The sequence below is a fragment of the Pinus tabuliformis genome, chromosome J (genome assembly GCF_031772625.1).
Source record: "Pinus tabuliformis cultivar Carrire ecotype Pingquan chromosome J, CPIR1, whole genome shotgun sequence".
Lineage (NCBI taxonomy): Eukaryota > Viridiplantae > Streptophyta > Pinopsida > Pinales > Pinaceae > Pinus > Pinus tabuliformis.
This window is the reverse complement of record NC_142295.1, coordinates 1,599,614,653-1,599,629,111: the sequence shown is the minus strand read 5'-3', so window position 1 is coordinate 1,599,629,111 and position 14,459 is coordinate 1,599,614,653. Positions and strand designations below refer to the sequence as shown.

Below are 14,459 nucleotides of genomic sequence, written 5' to 3'. Positions count from 1 at the left end.
CGGGGCAAAGGCGCGCAAGCCAGAAGGAAGAACGACGAAGAAGAGGGAGGATGGAACAGAGGAAAACTTGCTGAAGGGGCAAGAGGGGAAGATGGAAGGCGGTTGGCAGAGGCGATGAGAAGAAAGCAAAGAGTGAAGAGAGGGTGGAACAGCTAGACTAGCCGCCCCGCAGAGACTACTCCTGAAAAACACCACGACAGAAATTAGAGGAAAGTTAAACAGAGCAGGAAGAGACAATACCAGAGACTGGTTTTTTCTTCGACTCTGAACGAGAGCGCCTTCATCAAGCCAGTGTAGCTGCTCTTTCGCATAGCAGTGAATGACAAATCTTGGCTTGCCTCTGCCCATATTTATGGAGTGAATCCACCGATAGCCTGGGTGCCTAGCAGGAGCCGGACCCTCGGTAGTGATGAGATATTTTCCGAGATCTCTTTGGCGATCTACTGATGCAGTGTTTTCGATCTTCCGGCCGGCACTGAGTTGATTGGCTTTCCTTGGGTAGTAGATTATTCTTTGAATCGATGCTTGGATAAGACTGCTTGTGCATTTCGTGCTCTCTGCAAAATGTCCTGATGCTGTTGAAGCCATGCCCTTCGCATGCTTGATGGACCTGCGAATCTGGGCAATGTCAGGATTTGCCTGTGTCATGGCAGAGGTTGGAAGGTATCTCTGTTGTTGTGCCTCAACGCACCTTCCTGTTTTCCAACTGCGTTATTCGCATGCTTATCAGCTTCCACGTTGAGCGTGCGAAGGATATGGTAGAGTCTGATGTTTTCAAAGTATTTGAGGAGGAGTTTAATGCGTCGAATATGTTGCTGAAGGCTGCTGTTCGGTGATCTCTGGTTATGATTCATGAGGCCAATAATTATAGAAGAGTCTCCAAATACTAGTGCTTTTCTAATACCCAGGTTTTTTAATTGCAACAAACCTTGATAGAGAGCTAAGGCCTCTGCGTTGTTGTTTGTTTTTTTTCCCAGGTTCCATTCATAGCTGCAGATTTCTTCTCCTGATTCATTTAGAATAACTCCTCCCGCGCCTGCTGGTCCTGGGTTGGACTTTGAGGCACCATCAAAGTATAAAATTGGACAATTGCTACTCTGGATCCACCTCTTATAGTCCTGGTTTGGAAGTCTGATTTCCCACTCCCTGGTTTGATCCTGATGCTGTCTATCAGTTCTCTGAGTATCCTGTTGATGTCCTGGATGGCCTAGAATATGCCTGATAATTGACCTCTCCTCAATTGAGTAATCTGCTGCTTTGATTTTCCCTGTGTGTTTTGCTGCAATTGTCTCCTGCGCCAAGATGTGGGCCTTGTTGCATGTCATCCGAACATTACTCTCTTTGCTTTGGAAGATTTTTTTATTTCTTGTGAGCCAAATTTTCCATAGAAGATTGTGAGGTATGATATCCCAAGTTCTTTTGACAATCTTGCTCCTTTTATCTTTCCATGGGCAGTTCCTTCTCCATTCTTGAATTGCCTCTGCAATGTTCTGATGAGGTTGCCATGTTATATTGCCCAAGTTGGACAAGTTGATCCAGCATCTCTTCGCGAAGGGACAATCGAGGAATAGGTGGTAGATGGTTTCCTCTGCTGAGCAGCAATTGGGGCAAATTGAAGGTCCATGTATCCCTCTCTTTCTTAAATTTTCAGAAGTGAGGACTTTGCCTTTTAACAACAGCCATATGAAAAATTTAACCTTGGGAATGGCCTCAGATTTCCATATTGTTCTCCATTGATTCCAGATAGGAGTCTGATAGGTGCTGTTGCAGATAAATTGATAGCCGGACTTGATGGTGTAGCTTGAGCCCGTGGGATCCCATCGAAATCCATCTGCTGCTCCTTTTTTAATGGGTGCTCTGTTCTGGAGGTTTTTTTGAAGGGCTTGGAAGCTTGATTCTAGATTTGAGGGGATAACTGGAAATTCCCAACTAATCCAGGCTCCTGTATCAGCATCCCATTTTGATATTTGATCAAGCCTCTGAATGCCTTTGCTATTAAGATGGAGGATGAAGGGAATGGCTTCTTCGACTGTGTTTAGAGGTTGGAGACCCATTATCTTATCAGTGGCATAATTGATACTGTTCCCTCCCCCAGGGATCTTTGAGATGTTTTGATTGAGGATGGGAATTGCTTTCTTACAGAGGTGCCAAATTTTAGTAGAATCTCTACTGGGAATATCAATTTCAAGAAGTCTTTGCCTTTTGTCGGAGAGGTATTTGCTTTCAATGACCTGTTTCCACCAGGCTTTTGGTTCATTAATTAACCTCCAAGCCATTTTGATCCCAAAAGCGAGATTTAGAATTTTAGGGGCTCTAATTCCCAGTCCACCTCTATCTTGTGATTGGATTACGCTTTTCCAACTGACCAAATTGAATCTATTTTTTTCTTTTTTCCCTCCTTGCCATAAGAAGTTGCGGAGGGCAATTTCCAGCTTATAGTAAAAAGTGGCAGGAGCTTGGTAAAGAGTGAATCGATATAGAGGTAAGGAGGAGATACCTGATTTGAGCAAAATTAATCTGCCTGCTGGGTTAAGCCATTGAGTTCCCCATTGTTGGACCTTCCTTTTGACTTTGTCTATTATTTCATTCCAGGTAGTGGCTTTTAGAGAGCCCATGGTGACCGGCATCCCAAGGTAGGTGAAGTGGTCCCAGTTTGCTTTGTAGGCAACTCCAAAAATGTTAGCTATGCTGTGAGCTGTTTGATTGGAGATATTCCATCCATAGATGCAGCTTTTTTGAAAGTTGACCTCTCCCCCTGAGTACTCCATGAATTGATCGAGAAGGATCTTGAAGCGCCTTGCAATAGTAGTGGAAGCCCCTCCAATGAGCAGAGTGTCGTCAGCAAATTGTGAGTGATTGATATTCTTCACTCCGTTTCCAAACTTGATACCAGAGATGAGGCCAACTCTTCTGTTGTGATCTAAAGTGCTGCTAAATGATTCAGCCATAATGATGAAAAGATAAGGGGAAAGAGGGCAACCTTGCCTTAACCCTCTTGAGGATTGAAATGCTTCGCAAGGGCGCCCATTTATGAGAGGCGAAATCCAGGGACCTGAGATGCAAGCAGCAATGGTGCTGATGAAGGCAGAATTGAATCCCATTTTCCTCAAGACAGCAAACAAGAAGGAGTGTCTTACTCGATCAAAAGCATTGGCTAAGTCAAGCTTAAGAACGAAACCTTTCTCCTGCCTTGATGTGCTGGAATGAATAGCTTCTTGGACCAAGGTGATGGTGTCATGAATTTGCCTGTTTGACATGAAGCCTCCTTGATTTTCGGATATAAGGGAAGGGAGAAGGGGTTGGAGTCTAGCAGCTATAATTTTTGTAAAGATCTTATAAGAGGTGTTACACAATGAAATAGGTCGAAACCTGGAGAAGGAAGTGGGGCGATTTTCTTTAGGAATGAGGGCGAGGAACGTTGAGTTTGTGAAGCCCCCCATTTTCCTTTTTCTTTGGATTCCCTTCATCATTTTTGCAAGGTCTTTTTTTATCAAATGCCAATGATCCCTGTAAAAATTTATTGGGAACCCGTCTGGACCTGGTGACTTGTCTGGTTGTAAAGTCCAGATAGCTTTTCCGATTTCCTCCTCTGTTATTTCACGATTTAGACTGTCATTCTCCTCTGGAGAGATTCTTTCCGGTAGATGCTGTAGAAGCGCCGAATAGTCGACATCTCCTTGATTTTCCGTGAGGATGTTTTTATAATGAAGGAAGGCAGCTCTTTTGATGGATTCTTGGTCGTTATGCTGACTGCCTTGGCTATCAATTATAGTGTTTACATTGTTCCTTGTTTTTCTGGCTGTGGCTTGCTTATGGAAGTAAGCCGTATTTTTATCACCTTCTTTCAGCCATAATTGTCTCGATTTGATTCTCCACTTGATTTCTTCCGCTCTCTTGATTTGTATTAGCTGCCCTTGAGCTTCCCATTCTTTACTTTTCAGCTGGTGGGTGAATCCATGGTCCTCTATTTGTTTATGGATTTCTTCCAAGTCCTGCTGTATTTTTTTTCTTATTTTTTCTGGCTCTTGATAGCTGACTTTTGCCCAGTCCTTGAGAGCTCTCCTTGTGTTTCTAAGTTTTGTTTCCCAAATATGGCTTGGAGAGCCTTCAACATGGTGCTTCCAGGTTGCTTCTATGATAGCTTCGGCCTCAACGTTGTCTCTCCACAAAGGATTGTACCTGAACGGGATTGGTCCCAATTGAGAATGGGAGTCCAGCGTTAAGAGAATGGGAAAGTGGTCTGAAGCTGTGACACTGAGAATTTTGGTGTGGCCTGCAGCAAAGGAAGAAAGGAGGGAGACATTAACCAAAATTCTGTCCAGTCTTTCCATAATATTGCCTGGCCCCAACCTTCTATTATTCCAGGTATATTTTCTATTTTTTGGGATGATATCCATCAGTTCATGTTCGGACATTATCACTTCCATCTGTCTTCTGAAGGGATCGGAGGTGAAGTTGCCCCCTCTTTTCTCGTTCGCATGGAGGATTAAATTGAAGTCTCCAGCTAGAATAACATTTGAGTTCTGCTCGTTGTCTATGTCTTCCTTCAGTTCCTTCCAGCACTGTTCCTTTTCCCGGTAATGATTGGGGATATAGACATTATAAATGATGAAGTCACAGCTCTCTTCCTTGTTACTAAGGTTGGTCCTTACCCAATTTTGATTGAGGACAGAAGATTTGCAGTCCCAGCACTGCTTGTTCCACATGGTTGTGATTCCTCCAGAGGCTCCTCTGGAGTTGCTACTGGCCCCTGAAAAGTTTTTTTGGGCATCTATAATTATTTGCATTTCGCTCTGACTTTGCTTAGTTTCCTGTATCAGAACAATTTCAGGTCTTTTTGTTTGAAGAAGATCTCGTAGGGCAGCTGATTTAGAGGGGTGCCCCATACCCCTACTGTTCCAAGATAAAAGCTTCATCATGAGGCGTTCGAGCGAGGAGGTGCTCGCCTCTCATGGTCTTTACCTGCTGTTTCTTTTTCTTGAGATCCTGTAATGAAGGAGTCCATAGGGGTTTGGATCCCTAGGGCTATGTCCTTTTGCGTGCTTTCTTCCCGATGCTGCTTGGCTGACTTTCTTCCTGGTCCCGGCTTCTTGTGGATATCGCTGGAGGCGCCAATGTCTTTTGAAGAGCTTCTGGTGGTTCTGAGGGGGGGAGGATCAATGAGGGGCTGAGAGGGAATCGAAGAAATCAAGGGAGGATCGGTCAGATCCAGAGAGGGCTGATCAGTCTGAGGATCATCAGAGGATAAAATAAGGAAAGGGTTGGAGGATGAGGGGAAAGAGGATTCATGGGAAGGTCCAGGAGGATTGAAAGGAGGAGAGGTGGGGCAGGGGGAGGAAGAGCCCGGTTGTTCAGAAGGTGGATCTTGTTTTGACTGAGGTGCTGCTTTCTTTTTTTTCACAGTTTCCCATTGTCCTCCTTGATCCTCAGATTCAAGATTAGTTATTTTAGTGCATCTATTAGCAAAGTGGCCGTATTCGTGACATACCTTACATTTAAAGGGTATTTGCTCGTAGTCCAGCTGCTGTATGTAGCTCCAGTCATCCACCTTCAGCTTGATGGCTTCTGGCAGGCCTTTCCCGAGGTCCACTTCTACGCAAATCCTTGCACAGGCTTGCATGTTATCTTTAGGCTCGCTTCTGTCAATGTATTTACCTACTGCATTCCCTATTGCTTTGACTGAATCATCTCCCCAACAATGCAGGGGGAGATGGGGAAGACGGACCCAAACCGGAACCGCATTAGGAATATCTAGTTCAAGGTCGAAGTCAGGAGTCCACTTGTTCAGATATAACCCTCGGGAGTCCATAAAATAGGGCCCGTTCCTGAATATCAGATCCTTGTCTGCCTTGGTTTCAAAATGAAAGGTATAATAGCCTTTACCACAGAATCGAATCGAAATCTTTCCTTGTGTTTTATCAGACCAATTCCTTTCCACCCATCTCTGGACTGTCTTTGGTGAAGGCCATAAGCCTGTAAACTGCCCTATGAGCCCTTTTTCTGCTAAAGATAAAGCTGCCATTCGAGGGAGAGATGGAGGTAGCTGAACTTCTTGGAGAATATCCAGTTTCTTGACAAATTTTGAAGTTGTTGGTTTCGGTCGGGCGGGGGGCAGAGACTTTACCAGATCAGAGAAAGCTTTCTCTGCATCCCCAGAAGATGGATCTGAATGGGCCATGGCGGTGGCCAGGCCCCAAAAGGCAGGCCTCGCGGCCCAGGCCGAGGCGACGAAGCTGCAGCTGCTCACAAGTCTTCAGCGCTCCCGCGATCCAGCTCCGCGCGCTCCTCACATCGTTCGATACATTCTTATTATTCTAATTTATTTTTTTTTAATTAAGTTTTATTAATATGAATTAATATATATAAAATATATATAATTAATTGTTTTTCATACAAATTACATAAATTTTACTTAAAAAATCACCAATTATTTTATATATATAAAGAAAAGCAAAATGAAAAACCACCCATTTTATATATATAATTGAAAGAAAAATGATTTTGTTAATAGTTCCAAATAAATTTCTTAAAAATTATAACTAAATTTTATTAAAAAAATAAATCATCAATTATTATCCATATAAAAATGAAATGAAAAATCATCAATTATTATATATTTATAATTAAAAATGAAATGAAAAATCATCAATTATTATATATTTATAATTAAAAATGAAATGAAAAATCATCAATTATTATATATTTATAATTTAATTGAAATGAAAAATAAATTTATTAATAACTTCAAAAAGTTTTATTTATTTTATTAAATAATTTGTATATTATTTTTAATTAAAATGGATAGTAGTTTATAAAGGTTTAACTTATAATTAAATATTGATTATAAAAATATAAAATAAATTTAAATTTAACAAAAATATATAGTTTAAAATATAAATCTATTACATATTTCTTACCTATCAAAAAAATATGAATTAATATATATAACATATATATAATTATTTTTTTTCAAAAAAGTGTTTGAATTATTGTTCATGGATTTTATTTGTGTAGTATGTACCATTAATATTTTTATGCTTCTGATAAGATATTAAAATTGCAAATTAAGCATATAACACCATGTTTCACAGGCACACTATCAAAATGGTGGGAAACAAAATCCTCTCCTGCTTTAATGAAACAAATGGAAGAACAGCTTCTCAAAGATGAGCAAGGAAATATAATTCATAATTCATAATTCGTCCGCTTATCTTGGGGGAGGTAAGTCATGAAATTCATAATCTCAAATCTGAAATTTCTATTCTTAAATCTCAGATTGTGAGATTAGAAAAAGGCAAATCTATTGATGAAGCAAATCCTATAGAAGAATATGATACATAAGAATTTTACAAGCCAAACGTACAGATTTATGAAGGAAGAAAAGATATAGCTTTAGGTTTTCAGGAATGAGGATACTCGCCATCGAATACCAGCAACATCATGTACAAATAAATATTTGCATACAGGGACAAATGTTCAAATTGACTGCTCTTATTGATTCTGGAGAAGACGTAAATATTTTAAATACAAAAGTGATCCCTGCTAAATATTGGATGACAGCAAAAAGAAAAGTTATTGGCTTGGGAAGTAAAACGCTGAAGTATGAAATTCCCAAGTCATCTATGTGCTTTGATAATCACTGCATAAAATTAAAATATACAGTTGTTGACATCCCTGTTGATTGTATTTTAGGTAACATATTTTTTGCTGTTATTTGAACCACATGGTTCATTTAGAACAAAAAATAATAAGGGTGGATATTTTATTACTCTTCCTACCTCCTCGAATGGCCCAAGAAAAATTAAATTACCATATGTCTCAGCTCCACGAGTCTCGACAATGGTTCAGACTATGGAAGAGCTAAAGAAAGCTGAATCAAAGCTAACAGATCTAAAAGATCTGAAATCCACCATTCATATCTCACAACAGCTAAGCTTACCAACAATACAAAAGAAGATTTCATAATTAAAGGCACAAATAGAGAAAGAATGTTGTGCAGAAGATCCAAATGCTTTTTGGCACAGAAAGCAATATTGTGTTGAATTGCCCTATAAAACAGAATATACAGGTAAGCCATGTAAAAGTAAGGCAATTCCGATGAACAAGGAATATCGTGATCTCTGCGAAAAAGAAATCAAGAATCTGTTGAGTAAGAAATTGATCAGAGAATCAGAGAGCCCGTGGAATTGTTATGGGTTCTATGTAAATAAAAGAGCAGAACAAATCAGAGGCATCCCAAGGCTAGTCATCAATTATAAGCCTTTGAACTCAGTACTAGTAGATAATACATATCCAATTCCCCACAAAGGAGATATGATAAGCAGAATAGCATGAGAAAAAATATTTTCCAAGTTCGATCTGAAATCAGGATTTTGGAAAGTTTCTATATCAGAGAAGGATAAATTTAAAACAGCTTTCAGTGTCCTAGCCGGACATTATGAATGGAATGTAATGCCTTTCAGCCTAAAGCATGCACCATCCAAGTTCCAGAAGGTGATGGACTCTATATTTAAACCCTTCTTCGATTGGCTGATTGTGTATATAGATGATATACTTATTTTTCAAAAAAATTGCAAGATTATTTTAAACACATACAGACCTTTGTAAATACAATAAAAAGGAATGGTCTTGTATTAAGAAAAAAGAAAATCGAAGTCTTTCAGACTTCCATTAAATTTCTTGGCCATACTATATTCAATGGCCAAATCTCCTTGCAAAAACATGCTCTGGAATTCTCTAACAAATTTCCAGACATCATTACAGACAAGACGCAGCTACAAAGATTTCTTGGTTGTTTAAATTACGTAAGTAATTTCTATCAAGACTGCGCCAAGGACATAAGCTTATTAAATCAAAGGCTGCGCAAAAATCCTGAACCTTGGACTCCACTCCATACCAGAGCAGTTCAAAAGATTAAAGCCAAAGTCAGAGACCTTCCCATACTGTATATATTTGATGCAGCTTATAAGATTGTAGAATCCGATGCCAGCAACATCGGATGGGGGGGTATATTAAAACAGAAAAAAGATAATGAAGAACAGGTTATCCAGTTCACTTCAAGAACATGGAACCCCACTGAGAAAATATATTCTACTATAGAAAAAGAGGTGAAAGCAGCATGGAATAGCATTGACAAATTCGAGATCCATCTGGTCAATAAACCATTTCTTCTCAGGACAGATGCGTCTACCCTTAAGAAGGTGCTTAATAAAGATATCAAGAAGCTGGAGAAGCCAAATTCGCCAGATGGCAAGCCCTTTTTGCAAATTTTGATTTCGAAGTGGAACACATCAAAGGAGAAGACAACTGTCTACCTGATTTTCTCAACTGAGAATACATACAAACCCAGTCACAAGAACAAGAACATGTTTTTGTTATTGTTACTGAATGGGACCCAAATAATCAACAAGAAGTTCTCAGAACTATCAAAGAGGACCAAAGCTGGGAAGAATACAAGGAGAACTAGAAGCCAACCTGGCAGCTAAGACAAACAAAAGTCTTAGATGTAGATCTACAGCCACATACAGATATTTTACACCTAGTGCCTGAAAGAAGAGTATTTCCCAAAGGAAATCGTTGGATCCATGATATGGTGTATACTAGCAGTATGGTTGCAGCTCATCAAGCAGAAGAGGCATTACAAAATAATTTCCATGACATCGCAATGATCTGGTCTGAAGGAGGAAGACAAAGAAATATTTATCACAGATATTTATTCATCAACAGAACCAAAAACACAGATTGGACAATCACCAAAAATTCTCATATCTTATGGCCACAAAATAAACCTAATATTATTTTTCCTGACATTGTTTTTAATTTTGCAGGTTACAAAAATAATGGTGGGATCTCCTAAATGTTGATGGAAATAAAGAAATCCATTATACAAAATTAAAATTTGGATCAATTAGGTCCATGCAAAGAAATCAATTTTCAGGATGGTTAGGTGACTAGTGGAGAGATTATGGAGTAAATTGCATTGTTATAGATCCAATCTTTTATGAAAGTTATTTTCAGATGTCATGTGACAAATGCTACCACAGAAATGCCATTGAATGTTTTCATATTCCTTGTACCACAGTAAGTGATCTGCTAAATTATCCAGATCACCATATACTACAACAATTTATGGCTAGGCATGACGAATGGCTAGTCATGACTAAAATAAAGCATCAATATGTGCTGAATAAACCTATGATAGTTCGGCGGATCTATACAAAGGCATGGGACGGCCTCATTTATCCCAGAAGTAGGTTCCCAAGAATCACAGCTCTCGGTGAATCATCCGACAGTGCTAGTCCTTCTTCATAAAAAGGTTTCCGTGGGTTTATCCAGAAAGCTCCACTGTGTAATTATGTTGTCCAGTCATGAGGACTATTCATGGCCAGTTTCCTCATGGGCCTTAACTGGTTAAAAGGCATCCACTTTGTAGATAATATTCTTTTCGTAGGATTGATTGTAATCTTGTAATAGGAAAAATATTCTTTAGTCACGAGACTCGGAGCACTTCTTTGAATTTTGGTGGATATTGAACCACATCTCCGTGATTGATAGAATCTTTTGTACTAAACTTGTTGGTCCGATGGTCGGATGTTTTTCCCCTCTTCTTCCTATAAAACGAAGAGATCCGGGCTCATTCAGGGCATCGAGAGTTAGAGTTATTGTGTATTTTGAAGTTGGGAGTCGAGAGCTTCTCCTGCTATGCAACTGCGGATGTTCCGTCTCATCTGCTTGCATCACGAGAAGAACTCAAGTCTTTAGGTGATCTGAGAAGCCTACGCATCAGTGTGAGATCACTGGTGAGAACCTAAAGTGGCTAGATCGTTAGTGTGTTTGTCTATATGTGTGTTTTGAGTATATGTTCCAAGACAGAGTCTGTGTAATCACCAAGTAGCCTCTAGTAAGCTATCTTAGTATTGAGTAGCAACAGTCTCGTAAATTCGAACACAGTCCATCTTTGGTATGAACAAACTGTAAATCAAGTGTAATCGATATCTAAAAATTCAATAAAAGAGTGTTATTTCATTTTCCGCTTTCGAGTACTGTGTGCTTTAATTTGTGCTGTTGTGTAGTAGTTGTCTCATAATCTTCACTCAAAGTTCATTAGGGGTTCACCAAAGGTTCGAAGGGACGCCAGACCATTGGAAGGCGAGGAAGTCGTATGTAAGGTCACAGAGCATGAAAGATCCAAGTAGGTTCGCACTAAGTTCACCAGAGGTCGATCAGTGAAGACAAACGAAGAGACACAGCAAGGCCAAGTCAACAGAGAGCGACAGCAGCATAACACGCAGAGCACACGGCACTGTAGCAAGCTTTGTGAAAGCCCTTGCATAAAATTGGTATCAGAGCCAGTAACGTCTAGTTCGCCGGGTTAGTACTCATTTTCATCACTCTATAAAATGGATCCAATTAGAAAGTCTGTTTCATACCATGATATCGAAGAGCAAGAGTCCTCTGCTCAAGAAAATCCCCTTCGGGATATGTTCGCTATTGCATCTAGTAAGGTTTTAAATTCTGCTGAACTTGAATATGAAGAAAGCCAACCCTCTGCTAGATGGCAGCTACCTTCAATTAATGCTTCAGAAGTCTATGCAGATCTGTCTGCCTTCCATTTAATTGCTACTACTAGGATAAGTATAAAGGAATCTATCAGTCAGATTCAGGAAAATTCTGACTGTGTACAATCTATTCCTTTACTTAACCCCAAACAATTACAGGCTAAGGCTAAGCATCTAAAAACCCAGTACCTTCATTTGGGTTGTATCAGAATTGGAATACATGCATTAACACATCAGGGTTTGAATACTTTTGTGTTATCCATTGTCCGAGATCTTACACACAACAAATATACAGATTCATTAATAGGAGGGATAGCTGCACCTCTTTCAAATGGTCCAATGTATTTTGATTGCTATCCAAATTTTTCAGTTTATGTCTTTGATGAAACTATTGAGAGCATTCTCCAGCTTCAAATCCAAACAACTGGATTTGATATGAATAAGAAAAGACATAATATAGCAATCCAAACCAGAGGTTGCTTCAGGCACACAAATACCATGTATCCTGTTGTTATGCATGCCCCCAATAAAGATTCTAAAGCTAGTGTTGTGGTGTTAACAGACTCTAGAAATCAAAAAATAGAACACCAAACAATCAGGTGGGAAGATTTGACATTCCCTGAACACTGGGTGGTTTCAAACCCTAGGCCTCCATCAGTTAAGAAAATTACTTCTACAGATATCAGAGAAGAGTCCTCATCTGTCGTCTTATCTTCCCTCGTAGATCTACTATAGACAGAAAGAGGATAGATCAAATGTGCAGGATTTCACCATTATACAGAAACCCTGAACTTGTTGACACTGCTTGCACAAGTTCTCTTGTAAATACTTGCAAACATATTTCATTGTTTGAATTAGCCAAGATGGTAAATTTTTCTTCCCTAGAAGTTAAATGTCCAGAGTGTCATTATCCAGTTATTTTAAGCCAGCTTGTAGATTTCCTAATCCATGAGAACCATCATCCTAGGACTGGTGAAGCCCCACCTACAACTTATGTCAATCCATGTCCTAATCCTATGTTCTCAGAAATTCCATTTCCTCATGAGTTAGAGCATGTTTTAATGATGCATGAGATTCCTATTTTGGAAAATGAAGATCTGAGGTTAACCAAAATGTTTTCAGTAATGAGACCAACCAAACCAAGATATGGTCTTGGTTATCTTGAGCAAGCTAATGGCCTTATACCAGATTGCTGATTTGGTTCTGTTCCGGATGACTGCAAAAAGCTAGCAGTCATGGAGATGCACAAATTCTTTACTTTAATGGATGGATGTCTTAAAAATAGAGTCCCTGCCAAATGGATGAAATCCATGTTGAATTGGGATCTTTTTACAAATCCTAAAGCAGAAGAATTTGGTTTCAGTCATTCTATGTCTGAGAAAATAAAATTGTCTCAAGAATGGAAAAACCACATGGACTATACTAACACATGGATTTCATTCTATGTTTGGTTAGAAAAGAGAAAGCAAAAAATGATTTTAATGACTAATGCATCCACTTAATCTCAACATTCTTGGATAGCACTAGATGGCCTTAAAGTTGAAACACCTACAACTTTTACTCCATACAAAGGCATAGTGCTTGGAGAAGGACAAAATTCTGCCAAAGAAAGACCATTAGTATTAAAGGATGACAGTGCATTTAGTACTGATGGCAGAATACATAAAACTTCTGAACAGCTAAATTGGACAAACACAGCTGTGAAAGGTCTTGAGATGAACATGGCCAAATCCAAAGAGGTCAAAGAAAAATTTGATATTGTCCAAGTTTCTTTAAATTCTGTAAATAATTCCTTGAATAATGTTCAAAATTCTACTTCAGTAATTAGAGGATATGTTAGAGAATCTCTAATAAAGCTAGAGAATGTTGAAGACAAAATGGTAGAACATATTGGTTCTACATCTGGACAAATAAATGAACTGGTACAGAAGATGAATCAATTATCTATATCCAAAACAGAAAAACCAGTTCCTTCTTCTTTTTTGCATAAAGCAAGTGTCTGTATTCAGGATCCTGTCAAGCCAGTCGACAGGTTTCCTTTTTTATTCCCCAAAGAAATTGCATCCCAAGAACCAGAAAAAGTTGAAACTCCAAGTGAACATATTTCTATAGCAAGTCTGTTTAAGGAAGAGGAAAAAGAGCCAGAAGTTATGCCTATATATGAGCCTTTGGAAAGTCAGTACAGCAGGTATTCAGCACCTGATATCAGAGGAAAAGGCAAACTGCCTGAAACCCACACTTTCTTCCCTAATTCTCATAGGGAATGGACTATAGATAACCTCAGTGTCGGCCAGATAAGACAAATGGTAGACATGATGTTTACCAAATATAAACTTATGTGTCTAAGAGGAAAAACTGAGGTAGAAGCCTGCAAAACAATTATCCAGTGTTTCATAGGCACACTATCAAAATGGTGGGAAACATAATCCTCTCCTACTTTAATTAAACAGATGGAAGAACAGCTTCTCAAAGATGAGCAAGGAAATATAATTCATAATTCAGATGGGACAGTACAGAAGGGGATTTTCTTGAGCATAGGACTCTCGCTCTTCGATATCACGGTATGAAATAGACTTTCTAATTGGTATGTCGATATTACGACATAACATAGTATATATACTTCCACAATTTCATTAAGGACATTTATGCAGTGTGGTTGGTTGGTGTTGTTTTGTTGAGTGTCGGGGACACTACAATCATGGAAGTAGATTATGTAAAATGGAAACATTGTTTTTCGTAATTTGAAGACCCATCCTAAGCCGGACAAGAAGTTGAATATGATAATGTTGAAAATCAATATGAAACCTGTGTTTTATTGTCTAGATGCTTTATTAACTATGGTCCACAAGTTGGCTCCTATGTTTTCTTCTCATATGATTCATTGTCAAAATATGGAAAGGG

The 14,459-nt window shown here is 39.0% G+C and overlaps 1 protein-coding gene across 1 annotated transcript; it reads right to left on the bottom strand.

Annotated features, from left to right (window-relative positions):
• Positions 1–644: 644 nt before the first annotated feature.
• LOC149233597 (uncharacterized) lies at positions 645–6,178 on the bottom strand. Its single transcript, XM_089382237.1, has 3 exons — positions 5,549–6,178; positions 3,370–4,811; positions 645–3,246 (listed from the first exon to the last, which is right to left on the bottom strand). The coding sequence occupies exons 1-3, from the start codon at positions 6,176–6,178 to the stop codon at positions 645–647; spliced, it is 4,674 nt and encodes a 1,557-aa protein (XP_089238363.1).
• Positions 6,179–14,459: the final 8,281 nt, after the last annotated feature.

Bases quoted from the DNA above. Each gene is read 5' to 3' on its own strand.
- LOC149233597 (XM_089382237.1), bottom strand. From the start codon at position 6,178: ATGGCCCATTCAGATCCATCTTCTGGGGATGCAGAGAAAGCTTTCTCT. The intron at 4,812-5,548 runs GTGGATGACTGG...GTTCTGATACAG, and splicing joins CAGAAGCCATCAAGCTGAAG to GAAACTAAGCAAAGTCAGAG. The intron at 3,247-3,369 runs GTTTCGACCTAT...CATGTCAAACAG, and splicing joins CGCCCCACTTCCTTCTCCAG to GCAAATTCATGACACCATCA.